We start from the raw sequence: 14,900 nt of genomic DNA on the forward strand, positions 1-14,900 counted from the left end.
TTTATGCGCAACTTCGGAACCACACACCCGGGCATCGCAAATTTGGTGTCAAAAGATGCGGGAGACTCGAAAGAAAAAAGTCATGAAACGTCGTGGCGATAGCTTCTCGCGATAGCGATACATCGCGCGAAACGTCGAGGGGGGCCTCGGAGGCGCCCCCCCCCCGGCCTAGTTAGGGTTAAATTTGCCCTTACATGATACCAGCAAATGTGTATTACCCTTATTTCTTTGTTTGCTTTTTTGAGTGTATGCATATTTCTTGTACCCGCCTGACAATCAACTGTGGCATAACTTTGGTGATCCCTCATCAATGCTAGTACAGATCCTTTCACAGAAGTTCAATAACCCTTTCACTTTTGACCCTTGCCAGATTTGACTGATCATGAAACTTGACTTACACTTTAAACATGGAAACCTAATAAAACAAGCTGCTTGTGACAACTGAAATGTCCTCATTATATAAAAAGAAGAGAATTTAAAAGAAATTTATACTGAGGATCCATGGTACATGTATGAGTTATGAATTGGTTGTTCTTACTAATATCGATTGCAAGAATAATAAGTTTAGTACTTTTCATTAACCCTTAGACAGGTCACCTTGGTATAAATAAACCCACATTTGAACCTGACCTATGCCATCAGGAGGTGCACATCTAGTAAGTTTCACCAAAGGAAGAATTTATTGCAAAGTACTGTCAAAGTGTGATTTTTGTTGCTGCTGTTGTTGTTGTTTTTATTTTGTTGTTGTTGTTGTTGTTTTTGCTCAAATGCCTTTGGATCTTTGCCCCTTTATCTCAACTATCTCATATTTAGGGTTAGGCCTGACCTGCACCCTGCCTTTTATGATTAAACTTGGCAAGGAAAACTGACAAAAACTCGGAACAAAGTACTGTAAATGTACCTTAATATAACATCATCACTGTCATTGCCATCTTATCACAGTTCATGAAACGTTTCAGGCTTTACATTACTATATGCACCATACATTGGGCGAGTCTAAATTTTCGCTAATCGGACTTCCCGATGATTTCCCGAGTGGTTAAATTTGTGATCGTGGTGTACTGTACTGAACGGAGTAATGTATACATGTGCATCACATTCATATCGGGATCAGAGTTATTATTTTCATGTGTCTTTAATTTCATGAATAGCACCTGACTCGCGAAATTCACAAAAATAAAAATCTTGCAGAATATTGGGTGTAAAATGTAATACACTGTGTTAAGAGCGAGACATGTTTAACAGAATGAAAAAAAAAATTGTTTTCATCCCCATCTATTTATATATTTGAAATGACAAAGATTACCATGATTGTGAGATGTCCGATATCAGCTTCACTGACAACATTCCATGGGACCGCTGCAGCTGCTTGCAGTATGATGACAACCTCCCGCCTTGCTGCTGAACGTCTCGACGACGCTTTGAGATTTACTTCCACGTTGGATCTCTGCTTGGATGTCTTTGCTCTTGCTGAGAGAAGCCAAACAACATGAACTTCATACCTTGCTTGGCTGGAGTCAAAGGTGCAAAAGCCAATCTGTTGTGCCTCCACCTGACTTGCACTCACATGGGGCTGCCTGAAGTTTGGCGCCAAGATGCATTCTTCAGGTGCACTGGGGTCTTGGGGCAGGTGTGTGGAATGAATAGACAAGACAAAAATGCTTGCATTGTTATCTCAAAGACATACCAAGAACATGACAAGTCTCATTCACTGCCAAGGTTAAAAGGGTTACCTCACCGAGTATACCAAAACCCTGGAAATAAATAGGTACTGTCAGGTGCTGGCCATCTGCTGGGACCTCGGGGGAATAAAAAATTGTTCCCCACATGCCACAAGCACCGCTTACCCGGAAAGGTGTGACAGGGCCTTGAGCATAATCAAAGCCTAGACCCCGTTTACAGTGCGAGGCTCGGCCGCGGCTCGGCCGCGGCCGAGTCCAGCCCCGCTTCAGTGTAAACGCGCAAAAGGCCAAATGCGAGGCCAAAATTGGCCTCGCATTTGGCCTCGCTCTGGAGGCCGAGCCCGGCCTTTTCTTGGTGTAAACGCAAACTGGGCCAAATGCGCGGCCAATTGCGCGGCCAGTTTTAGTCTGGCTTCCAAACCCTCTGCCTGTATCTTTCGCTGTTCAGGATATTAACCCCCTCAACGTCGAAAACTAGTATAGTTTAAGGTGGTTTTGTCCTGCAAAGGATTTTTTCCTTCGGCAAAGGCCTTTGCCCGAACGGCGACTTTGTCGCCACGGAATTCAGTTGGCAAAAGGTCAGAAAACCAGACAATACCAAATTGCCTTAGTTTACAAGCAGAGCGCCACTACGACCAAATAATGAAAGGTTTGAATCGAAAGCGCGGCCGAGCCCAGCAGTGTAAACGGACAAAATTGCGAGGCTCGGCCGCGCAATTGAGGCCGGGCTCGGCCTCGGCCGAGCCGCGGCCGAGCCCGGCCCCGCACTGTAAACGGGGTCCTATTCCGGAAGAGTCTCTGGGGATTGTCCGCAGAGGTCCATGCAGAACACCAGTAGGAGGTCCGTAGCGGCCGCACCACATAAGCAACACACAACTAACACACAGATGTGTGTCGCCCGTATCACAAATCAGTTTTGAAGCTCTCGCGCACCACCCATGCGCATGGCACGTAAGTCACATGGAATACACGCAAGTAGTACATACATGTAAGTAGCACACTTTCAGTTTGTACACGCGCACTTGGGAACTTGCCAAAATCCTTGTCCACCGCAGAAAATTACCCTGCATGCTAGAAAGACTCTACATGCAACAAACCCATGTAGCTTGCCCCGAAAGGTGTGACAGGGCCTTAAAGAGCATATTATTTTCCGAGTGAAACTGGAGCAAATTTCCCTGTTTGAAAGAATTGACAGAGAAATGTAAAAGTAGGTCTACACCTTCATGGGTTGAGTCTTCATAAGATGCAATTCTCGCTATCGCCAATGACGTAAAAAGTACCCGGATGTGGCTTTTTCGTCAAGATTTAGTGCATTTCCTGGGCTAGGGCCCGGATGTGGCTTTTTCGTCAAGATTTAGTGCACTTCCTGGGCTAGGGCACTTCCGGCGCGGGGCATATTTTGCACAGCGCTAGCGTGCGCGTACGTGTATGTGTACCTCATCATAGTGCCGCGCCGACCACGGATACTAGTACAGTAGGCGGCTGTACCCGAGCCAGCCAGTGGCCAGGCCTGTCATACTCGTACACTTATGTAGCTATAGCCCCCGCATTGCCCTATAGGCCGGCCTTGCATTAGCATGCACCACCGCACACGCATACAAGTTAACCTAACACACAGCAGTACATTGTACGGCTTGATCATGCAATCGATGTGCACATCACTGATCAGTCATCTCTTCATACGCTGAAAATATGCTGGAAAATATTCACCCACCTGGATATCGTCATGGAATGCACATCTTTTTTTATTTGTTCTCTGCCGAAGTGTCGCGAACACAATCGGGAACGAACCGTGATCTCGAACTTATCCTGTCTCCGAAGCAATTTCTTCCAAGCAAGTACTACTACTAGTAAGTCACGCGCGCACATACTGCGCTGTGGAGTCACCCGCAAACTTCACCCACGCGGCCACGTCACGTCTCGCATGCCAGTAAGGGACCTATTTCTGTAGAATTTGTTCATTTATTGTCGTGCGAACAACACATGGCAGCTTCGCAGTAACAACCCATAGTCGTATTAACAGCAATTTCTTAAGAATGGAGAAATTTCAAATCATATTAAAGCTGAAATTCAAGTCGAGAAAACAGTAAGTACACGTAGAATACAGTCAGTTGCGTGTGTAAATAGCATTAGTCACGTATCACGCACGTACGAACGGAAGTGACTTTGCTACCGGACTATCCCATAATGCACCGTAAATGATGCTTAAATCAACAGCCGGGTACTTTTTACGTCATTGGCGATAGCAAGAATTATTATGTGTTTGTCACATTCTAAAGGCAAAGCATAATACATAGGTACATCTCCATTCCCCATCCTCATTACAAAATGATTTTTATTTAATCAAAAATGTCTTTACATTACACTGTGGCATATGAGGGAAATAATGACTCCAAAAGATTTAGTTCTTACAGTCTACTATACAGTCACTGCACTGAGATGATAGAAATAGACCTTTACCATCACCAACTTGAAGACGGATGACATTAGCAGACTCAATGCTAGTGAATGTCCAGACCTTGGAATGCTGAGATTCTACCCATTCTAGGAGCAGCTGGTCCTCTACTGGCATATCTTCCTCTGTGACTTGCTGAACTACCATGCTGGCTGGCTGGATCACAGAAGAGTTGGCTGGGATCTACATGTATGAAGGATGGGGGACAAATATGAATTTGAAAAAACACACATCAGTACTCTATTGCATTTCCATGTGAATTCAGAACGGCTTTTCAACATAATGGACGCAAGAAGGCACTATTTGATTCTTTTTAAAGCATGGCAAAATACCACCATTTATTAGGATGGGTTTTTTTTTTTTTTTTTTTTTTTTTTTGTTGATATCTTAGTCATTTAAGAACCAATTTTCATCAAACAAATTTTAATTCCTCTTAATAGATTTGTATGATCTTCATATCTTGTAAGAGGTTCCTCATTATCTCACAAAGAAGTTACAATCTGAATCTCATCTCAACCAAAAACTACATATACCATCCCTTTATAGTCTACATTCTTTTGGCAAACTGATGTATCTCCAGAGGAGGAAACTTGTGTGACACAAGCTAAGATACACCACTAGAATTACTCTTCCAGAGAGTGCTCTGATTTGTTATAAAGTTTGTATTCACTTTAAAAGAACTTGGTATTTACTCTAGAATGACATTCATTTTGACTGCAATTTTGTGAAAAAATTTCCTATGACTAAGCTGCTTTTCCAATGTCACAATAAAAGGATGGAAAAAAAAGAAATGTCGCTATGGCAACTGGTATGCCTCCATCATAATGCATGGTTCTCCTAATAGGCCTATGGTACAATGTCTTGACAATGTGTGAAGACAGTTTCACATAATTGACAAAATATTAAAATGACAGCCATGGTAGACCAGAGATACGTAGAAGAATGTAGATATGTACACGTACCGAGATGCTGGCTTTAAAAAAAAAATTGCTTGGCTTCAAGTTTATGAAACTAAATAAAGATGAAAAAATTTGCTTTACCTCGTACATACATGTATGTACAGCATGCTTGTGTCGATACTGATACAGGAAAGATTAGTATTCAAATATGAAGAGAAAATATAGATTTTAAAACATAAGTATGCGATGCAATATTTGGTACCCTGGGGTACCAAATGAAAATTCGCCATTTTGTTGAATTAATTATTTTTTTTTTCAGCTCTGTACCCTGGCTTACCAAAAAATGTGTCAAAATATTTTTTAGTATTATTATGCACAAAAATGTTTTCTTATTTGTGATTATACAACAATTAATGCATGCAACTGATAATTATTTTCTGGTGTGTTATAATCTTAACTGTTTGATACTATTGTATAGTTTACTATACTATTGCGAGATTTCAGTAGGTCCTTGTATCCGCTGCTAGCACGGCCATCACTGCATGCAGACGCCATGACTATGGCCGTTGCGCTGGCGTAATGCTAGCATTCGTGCTTATAATTACGTAGCGCAGTGTACGTGTAATAATCAATTGCAGACGAAGTTGCCAGTCTACTACCCCGTAAATTAATGAATACAAAATGAAATAAGAAAATCATTTAAATGAAATATTTTTAATGATAACATTAGAAATCCACGTAAAGATTTTATTAATCTACGAAATAAATTCCAATTATCTAAATTGAACCTTTTTCTTTCGCATTTCATCTCTTATTATCGACCATTCGCGCACGCATAGAAGATAATAAAGATGGCAGCCCCCATGATCAAATTTTGAAGAAATACAGTTGATTTTGGGGTGAATTTTCTGGGCTTTCGGTGATTATTTTTTTTTCTGAAAATAAAAGTTACGGTAGATGATGTTTACAAAACGGTGTGGTGCTAGGAATTACCTCGAAAAACACCTATGGTGCTAGTTCACATTGCGACGACTTTGCCGTATCCGAATTCGGAATCGGCGTATCTGAGTTCGGATACGCATTATAAATAATGGGCATGAGATGGCGCTATACAACGCGGTACTCCGGGTTACAACGGTACCCCGGTGTACGGCGTGCCGAATCATGTACAGCATGCTTGTGTCGATACTGATACAGGAAAGATTATCATTTGTACATTCAAATATTAAGAGAAAATGTAATTCTAGATTTTAAACACTGAAGTATTTTACTGATCTGAAACTTACAATTTTGATAAATTCTAGTAACCTATTTTGACCATTCGTACAGTACCAGATTGCAATGCATGTTGATTATGTGTAGCTGTGGGGTACAAAGTAAGTAGGCCTACAATGTATGAGTTATGGCCTGACTTAATACATGAAGGTGTCTTTAGAGCATATCTGTCTCTTCAAACACAAAATAGAAAAGAAAAATGAATTCACCATTTGTTTGAGTATTTGTGTTTTTAGCACTCCAACCACAGAACCAGTATTGATATTGTGGTTCATGGCAAAAGTGAACTAGTCTTCATTTTACAGGATTTTCAGAAATCATGTCCATGACCTTGATAAGTCATGACATACATATTGTACATTCTGGGGTAGTGTAGTTGAAATATCACATTAAACATCATATATGAAAATAAAGTACCAGTATTCTAGTAGGATTTTTCCTTTGCTATCAACTCTAGTAATGACAAATATACCTGCTGTCACCTCAAGTGAATTTTCAGTATTCAAGACCTGTAATGTTGTAATTGATGAGTGCCACAAGCACAATTGTTTTGATTTCCCTTTTGAGGCTGTAATACATGATGAACAGTGTACTGCACCTAAAGTGACACTCAGAGAATCCCATTCTCTTCGACAAAGTCATTTTGCACAGAGGTAAAGATGAAAATGGTAACTGAATTAAGAAAATGTCCAATATCAAAATGTTAAAAGGAGGAATGTTACTTGAAGACCAGCTGCACAGCCTGTCATGAAAATAAGAAAATACAAGTAGAAATAAATAGATTCTTTATTTTCCTTTCTTAAAGGTCCAGTTTACCTTTGGGAGCAGTGATTTCAAAATGTTCAAGATATCACATTTGATGCATATGTGTAGGTCTGTTGTATCATAAAACATCGTACTATATGAAATATTTGCAATAAAACCTAAAATATAAGGAGATATCAGGGTTTTTCTCAATAAACCGTAACTGTACACGGTTTAGTCTAGAAACATTTTTGTTATAACTATTGTTCACATTTTGTGTATTTAACAACACTTTAACATCAATTATATGGATTCAAATTTTGACAGAGGTTGTTTCTATCCGTAACTCACATTTTACAACTATTTTAAAGCACCAATGCTGGGTTTTTGTTTCATCTGCAAATGGTAAATTATGCCTTTAATCATAGAATGACTCAATAATGTTGTTCTTACACTCTCCCTGAGGTCAACTGAATAGGAGAGACAGATACATGTAGATTGCATATCAGACATCCTTCAGAGTACATTGTAGGTGCAAAGATAGCCATTAACCAAATAAATGTAAAGTACATATGGCCATTTTTACAATCAGTGGTGTAAAACACGGTTTTGGCACTTATTGGTGTATAACTTTCTTATACACTGACATATATGCATTATTTTTTCTCATAAACTTACCACCCATAGTGTCTACCTTGGGTACCTTAATGAACTTTCCTCTCTTTTTCTTTCAGATGTGGCATGCACTTACATGCTTGAAATCCAACACTTTTGGTGTATGCACTCTGACATGGTTTTTTTGTCAGACCTAGCATATCAAATTGTTTATTCCTTTTCAGTATTTTTGTTGTTGTGGTGATAGACAGGTATCCAACATTAAGAACTATTATGTTTACCAGATTCTGCTTTGTCTTCTTTAAAGACTGAAATTGTCCAAACTTTATGTTTCGGAGGTGACATTTTCCGTTAACAATTAACCCCTCTTTTGAGTTAGCTCTTGCTCACGATTATAAAATTCAACTTTGCTAATTTCCATCAAAACAGAATAGTAATCAATCTGACTTAACTTCGATCCAAAGATTATTTGATTCAAATAGCTTATTATTTTTTGGTGAGTGTTTATAAATTTACGCAACTTTTCCGTTAACTTTTCTGTCACCTCCGAGACAACAGATTTATGTATTTGATTTTTTTATTCTTGACATCAGTTATACATTACATTTACAAAAATGTAACATATCCCCTCACATTATCTCTGAAGAAAGGTAGTAGAAATATAGCCTGTTGTTTTCATTTCGGAGCAATTTACAATTTTCCGTTAACACTTGTCACCTCCGAAACAATCGTCACCTCCGAAACAACAAGTGTATTATATTTGATAATTTCTCGAAGACAAAGCAATTTTGTTTGATTCTGTCCAATTGACAGGAATCTCTTTTGGATGAAAATAGTAATATGGCAACAGGAAGTGAGAATTTTCTAGAGATTAATAAAAGATCTAATAAAAACTAAGAATTACTGTTTCGGAGGTGACAAAACACTGTTAACAAGAGTTTTTGCTCATTTCTATTGAAAAGAAACCACATCATGTACACCAATGGTTTCATTTATTTCAGTAACATAAGTCTCAAAGTGGAGAAATCAACTAACACACTCTCACTCTTATTTTTATTACTATACTGTACGTTTTAGGGCAAATTTACATTTTTTCACTTTTTTAACAAAGAGAATGCACAAAATACACCCATCTGTTGTATATATAATATTGTAATCAAGATCAATTCTCCTGCTTTAGTTAAGTAAACATATAGATGCTTTCATCTTAGAAGCTTGATTTCCAATTTAAGCAATTTAGTTGTGAAGATTTACCAATCACAGCTTTCCATGTAGGTTGCTTTTTCTTGTGTTTCGGAGGTGACATTGTTTGTTAACACCATATTGTTATGTGATAGTGAAAGGCAAGACTTCAGTTCCTTTTCACTATCTATTAACATTTTCAAATACATTTAATATCTACAAAATCACCACAATAGAAGTGACTTTTGTAGATATACCTAGCTCACCAGAATTCCCTTGATACCAAAGTGATACATGTGGCAGTTCATGCATGCCCTAGTCCACAATCTTAAAAAATCATAAAATAATCAAACTCCACAAAAAGGCCACATGCCTATAGCTGGTGCACAACTTGAAATCTTAGTTGTTGTTTTTCCATGTACAACGTGGTAATCACAAACAAAATTATGTGATTTTTTTTTTTAATATGACAATAATTATTACATTTTCCAATTTGAACCAACTGTTTATGACATTGTATTTTTTAAGATTATTGAAGTTATCTGACAACTACAGTGAACAGAGGAACAAGTCCCCAGGACTGGAAAGGGAAAGATCAAAAAAAAAAAAGATTTGTAGTTCTATCTCAATATAATTTTGATGACGTGTTTACCTTGTTTTGTTATTATGTTTTATCTTAGAATTTGGCTTTAAGTACTGGAATTTCAAGGAAAAGAAAATGGTTTCTTAAAGGGCAAGTCCACCTTCATATACATGTGGATTGAGTGAATGCAACAACATTAGTAGAACACATCATTGAAAGTTTGGGAAATTGGACAATCCATTCAAAAGTTATGTTGTTTTTTTTTAAGTATCTATGCAATCACTGCTGGATGAGACGACTACGACAGTGTATGATGTCACATGCATACAACGATATAAAGAAAATATAAGTGAATTTCTTAAAACTTTACTTTTTGAAAAAAGTGCACATTTCTTCAACTTGCTGCTGATGTATGTTAGGGCAATATTATTCACCCTGCCTTCCAAAAGAGAGAAGTCAAGTGTTCTTTTGTTATGCAAGAAAAGTGAAAATATGTTGAATTTTCTTGATACTTTCTCTATATCCTTGTACACGTGTGACATCACAAGCTATAGAAGTCTTCTCATTCAGCTTTGACTGAGCAGAAACTTCAAAAATTCATAACTCTGGAACAGATTGCCTTATTTTCCTCAAACTCTCACTGATGTGTTTTACTAAATATTGCTGTATTTACTCAACCCTCGTGTCTATTGAGGTGAACTTGTCCTTTTTTGGTCCCTTATAGGGTTATTTGAGACCAGTTTGTGTCCAGGACCTTCTGAGAAGTTGATGGGTAAAATTACTTAAAGGGAACGCAAACCCAAAGAGTAATGTGGATTGAGTGAAAGCAGCAACATTAGTAGAACACATCAGTGAAAGTTTGAAGAAAATCGGACAATCGATGCAAAAGTTATGAATTTTTAAAGTTTCGGTGTTGGAACCGCTGGATGAGGAGACTACTAGAGGTTATGACGTATGAGTGGACAACAATACAAAGAAACTATAAAGAAAATTCAACAGAAATTCACTTTTCTAGCATTATGAAAGAGCACTTGACTAGCCGCTTTCACAAAGCAGGGGGAATAATTGCTACCCTTAACATATGTCAGTATCAAGTTGATGGAATTTGTCATTTTCATGAAAAATGATTTTTTGTGGAATTTTCTTTATATTTTCTTTATATTGTTGTCCACTCATACGTCATAAGCTCTAGTAGTCTCTTCATCCAGCGGTTCCAACACCAAAACTTTAAAAATTCATAACTTTTGCATCGATTGTCCGATTTTCTTCAAACTTTCACTGATGTGTTCTACTAATGTTGCTGCTTTCACTCAATCCACATTGCTCTTAGGGTTTGCGTTCCCTTTAACAAAAAAAAAAAAATTTCCCCATAAGTTCACACAAAAGCATAAATGCTGCTCTCTTCAGCTGGGAAACACAAACTGTTGTCTTAACCAAACTGTAAAAACTTGCTAAAGATTAGTATGAATTACAATCTAAAACAAAATATGAGCTGGTATCCACTATCATGAAAGAGAATAACTAAACAAAATAACAAATAAGAACTGAAAGAAAGAGCTTATATTTGAAAATCAAAGCCATGAGGAAAGACATGAATGTTCACAATATATTAGTTAACACCTGAGAAGTTGGGTTGTCTCTGTGTTGTGTTATTATTATTATTATTATTATTTATTCGACCAGGTAAAGACTATAGGATACATATCATTAACATCACAAACATGAAACAAAAATCAGAATGAACATTACAAAGGATACACTGTACTGTACACGTTACACAATGTGAAAATGAAATGAATGGAGACTACATGAGGGTCAGGGCACACAAAAGTAAATACATTTACTATTGCCCGTAGGCATGTGAACCCACACATGTTGCCCCTAAGAAACATTTAACAATCATTTAAAAAGTATCACTCAACCCCTGATCCCCATCCCTTAACTCCATAATCCTTATCAAATTTCAAAACATAAAAAACACTATACAATTCCAATATAATCATCCAACCCATGACTTCATTCATAAATATATTCATACATTAATTTAATTTCAAAAACTGAAAAAAAAAATATATACGTCAACATAAATATAGAAGATTCCTGGATTTCCACCCGACCCCCATCCCTAAGCCTCTACCCTCTTAGGACATAATCATCATTGTCGTCAGCATAACAATAAAAATGAAGCACATGTGTACAAATCAAAACTAAAACTATCACTCAATGTGTCAAACACCGAGAATATAAACTCAGCTAACAATTAATTTGTATATTGTTACCACAACGACTCAATGTTCAACGTGAACAAATGATAAATTGTGCACACCTACATATCATAACAGTCACATATGCCGAATTTCAAATCAATTGCCCAAAAATCTGAAAAAAATTAACTGAAATCGCATTATCATATGATTATCATTCAAAATATGGAGTTACCATGAAACACATTTCCCAACAATTAAAAAAAAAAATCAAATCTTTCACATCAAGGTAATATATTAATGATCACACATATCAAATCCGAAACCAAATACTCAAAAAACCGAAACCAAATACTCAAAAAACCTCCAAAACAAAATGATTTTTTCGTATCTTATACTTTTTACTCTCAAAAGTGACTAATATATATATGATTTGCTGGTAATTGTCAAGCAATTCAGAAAGATACATAAAATACATTTTAATAATTCCAATGTCAATAGTTTAAATGCATCTGGTATTATAGAAAATTTATCCCAGATGAACCAAACACCTTTCACCAGTACTATAACATTTGTATGGTGGCTATCAAGAATGATGAAGAATTCATGAACATCCTTGAATTAATCTATTTATAATACTATGTGCAAACAAAAACATAATACAAGTCAAATAAAAATTTTTGCTGTTGGCATTCATAACCTATGTCCCCGCCAAAAAATTACAATGGTGCCCTCCGCAACGATAACTTTAAAGATAGTGAATGAATCTAAAATACAATTTGAGGGATTGAAAATATCACTCATTGCCCACACCTTACAGAAAACCCTATTCAATTTGCTTCAGAGGTCAAAGAGAAATGAGAATTTTTGTAGAGCATGTCAGGAATCCCTTCCCTCCAAGTTCTGTATATTGTGTTTACACATTGATATGCAGTTCCAAGAGCATCCAAGTGCTAAACTTGGAAGAATCAGACTCCTGATATCCTTTATAACAATCCACATTTCTTTGAGACCACTTAACCAAATTGATGGGGGCTTTCTGCAAAATAGAGCTAAGATGTTATAATTTAAGACCCCAAAGTAGATTTTAGCTGATTTAATCATGTTGGGTGCTATCAATGCCAAAGTCTAATTGTAAATTGGGGGGGGGGGGGGGACATACACTATATGAATACTTGAACACAATGTTAACATTGAATGTCACCTCCGAAACAAAGTTATTCTTCCCTGGTGTTGTGGAATAAAATGTTCTGAGAGCAAAGAAACATTACTAAAATGATCTTACACCCTCATTTCAATTTAAGGTAGAAAATGGAATGCCATGTTTCTTCAGATTACAATATCTAGCTTATGTCCGTCATATTCTTACTGTAAATGAATATTTCAACACAATGTTAACATTGAATGTCACTTCCGAAACGAAGTGATTCTTCCCTGGTGTTGTGGAATAAAACGTTCTGAGAGCAAAGAAACATTACTAAAATGATCTCACACCCTCACCTCAATTTAAGGTAGAAAATGGAATGCCATGTTTCTTCAGATTACAATATTTAGCTTAAAACCTTCGTCCAAATGGAAGGCAAACTACCGCTACCCATGCTAATTAATGAAGTGTAAAAAACACTTGTTCTGTGTGGTTTATCTGCTTGAAACAGGAGTTAATTTCTTGTTCTTGAGTTATAATTATTAAAAACATTGATAAAAAGAAGAAGTTTTGTGTTATTGTCACTTATTCTCAAAAAAACTGAGTGTTAATATTAATGTCACCTCCGAAACATTCTATTATGTTAACTGTCACCTCCGAAACATCCATGTGTGAAAAATCCAAGATTTAAAGAAATGATTGGAATTTCATTTAACCTACATGGGAAGGTAGCCCTTCTTAAAGACTTGTTATAGTATAGAGTTTGACCTGGCTTGCCCTCCAATAAATAGTTAAAATCTTAAAAATTGCATGTCAATTGGTATTTTTACCAAAAATTTATAAATCTCACGTATTTTTTTAAAAATCACTTTAAATTCAACCCCCAAATAGTTTTGATTCACAAACTATATATTGTTGTTAACCATATAAACTTTGCATGGTGAAGTTTGACTACAGAGTTTTATCATTATGGTGCAATTCATGAAAACAAAATTTTGCTTAAATTTACTTCAGGTGCCAGGGTTTTCCTTAAATTACACCAATAACTCTTCAGCTTTAAGGTCTGAAATGTTATTTTTTCAAAAATTTGAATACTTTCCAACAGGAATCAAACAGAATAATGAAAAAATATTTTGTTTGAAATTTTGACCCTCTGAGTACAAAAGTTACACCACTGATCGTAAAAAAGGCCATATAGCATCCATGTCAAAAGGAGGTTTTCCCATTCACTTTGCATGTAATGTCCCATACGTAAGGCATTTGTCCCATACGTAAGCAAAATCCAATTAGACTTTATAAGATGAAGGACTGATTAAATTTCAACATTTAGTTTTGCTAATCTGGAGTTAAAAAAAGTGTGATTGGTCAATGTTAGAAATCTTCAAAAAAAAACTTAAAAAAACATACTCAAATCCTTACGTATGGGACACTTCGCTATAGGAAAATGCATAATTTGCATAATTAATCTGCTGACCTTGTCTTGCCAAATGGAAATTATACTACATTTGTAGCTCATACAGGGGTCATGTCCATAAAGGAACTATGTCGAGAACATATTCGGCTGATTTTAGATGAATATTTTTCATTTGTCCCATACGTAAGGTTTGTTTTTTATTTATGCAAATTAAGGCAGTATTTCTTGTATAAATTTGCATAATTAAATATTTTCTTTGCTGGAAATATACAATTTAACTCTTTGGCTACAACATGATATCAATATCTTTTTATTAAATCATGCTGAATTATGAGCATCTGAGGGGACATTATCTTGGACTTGCCCTACATCTGACCCATTTATTTTAGAGGTCATAGATGATTACAAACTAGAATTTGCGGCCACGTTGCCACCATCCAGAAACAAACCCCCAAGAAGCTACAGGCTTTCTGAAACTGAAAGAAGAGCTCTATCTATTGAGATTAATAAACTGTCTGAAAAGGGGGTCATTGAAAAATGCTCCAGAGAAAAAGGGGACTTTGTCTCTAATATTTTCTCAAGACCTAAGACAAGGCAAGTGCCAAATTGTGTCTCGCCCATTCGCGTACAAGGAATTAATATTTTTTATAACTCCCAGAAGTTAATTGACCTGCTTATGACCTTTGACCTTGTGGTGACCTTC

The 14,900-nt window shown here is 36.6% G+C and overlaps 1 protein-coding gene across 1 annotated transcript in view; it reads right to left on the reverse strand.

Annotated features, from left to right (window-relative positions):
• LOC140240758 (transforming growth factor beta receptor type 3-like) overlaps nt 1–14,900 on the reverse strand; it is a 66,271-nt gene that overhangs the window by 43,079 nt on the left and 8,292 nt on the right. The window contains exons 3-4 of the mRNA XM_072320529.1: nt 4,143–4,320; nt 1,307–1,620 (exon numbers count right to left, since the gene is read on the reverse strand). Coding sequence (XP_072176630.1) covers nt 1,307–1,620; nt 4,143–4,320 — 492 coding nt within the window. The remainder of the gene's footprint in view (nt 1–1,306; nt 1,621–4,142; nt 4,321–14,900) is intronic.

Source organism: Diadema setosum, chromosome 17 (assembly GCF_964275005.1).
Source record: "Diadema setosum chromosome 17, eeDiaSeto1, whole genome shotgun sequence".
In the NCBI taxonomy this organism is placed as follows: Eukaryota; Metazoa; Echinodermata; class Echinoidea; order Diadematoida; family Diadematidae; genus Diadema; species Diadema setosum.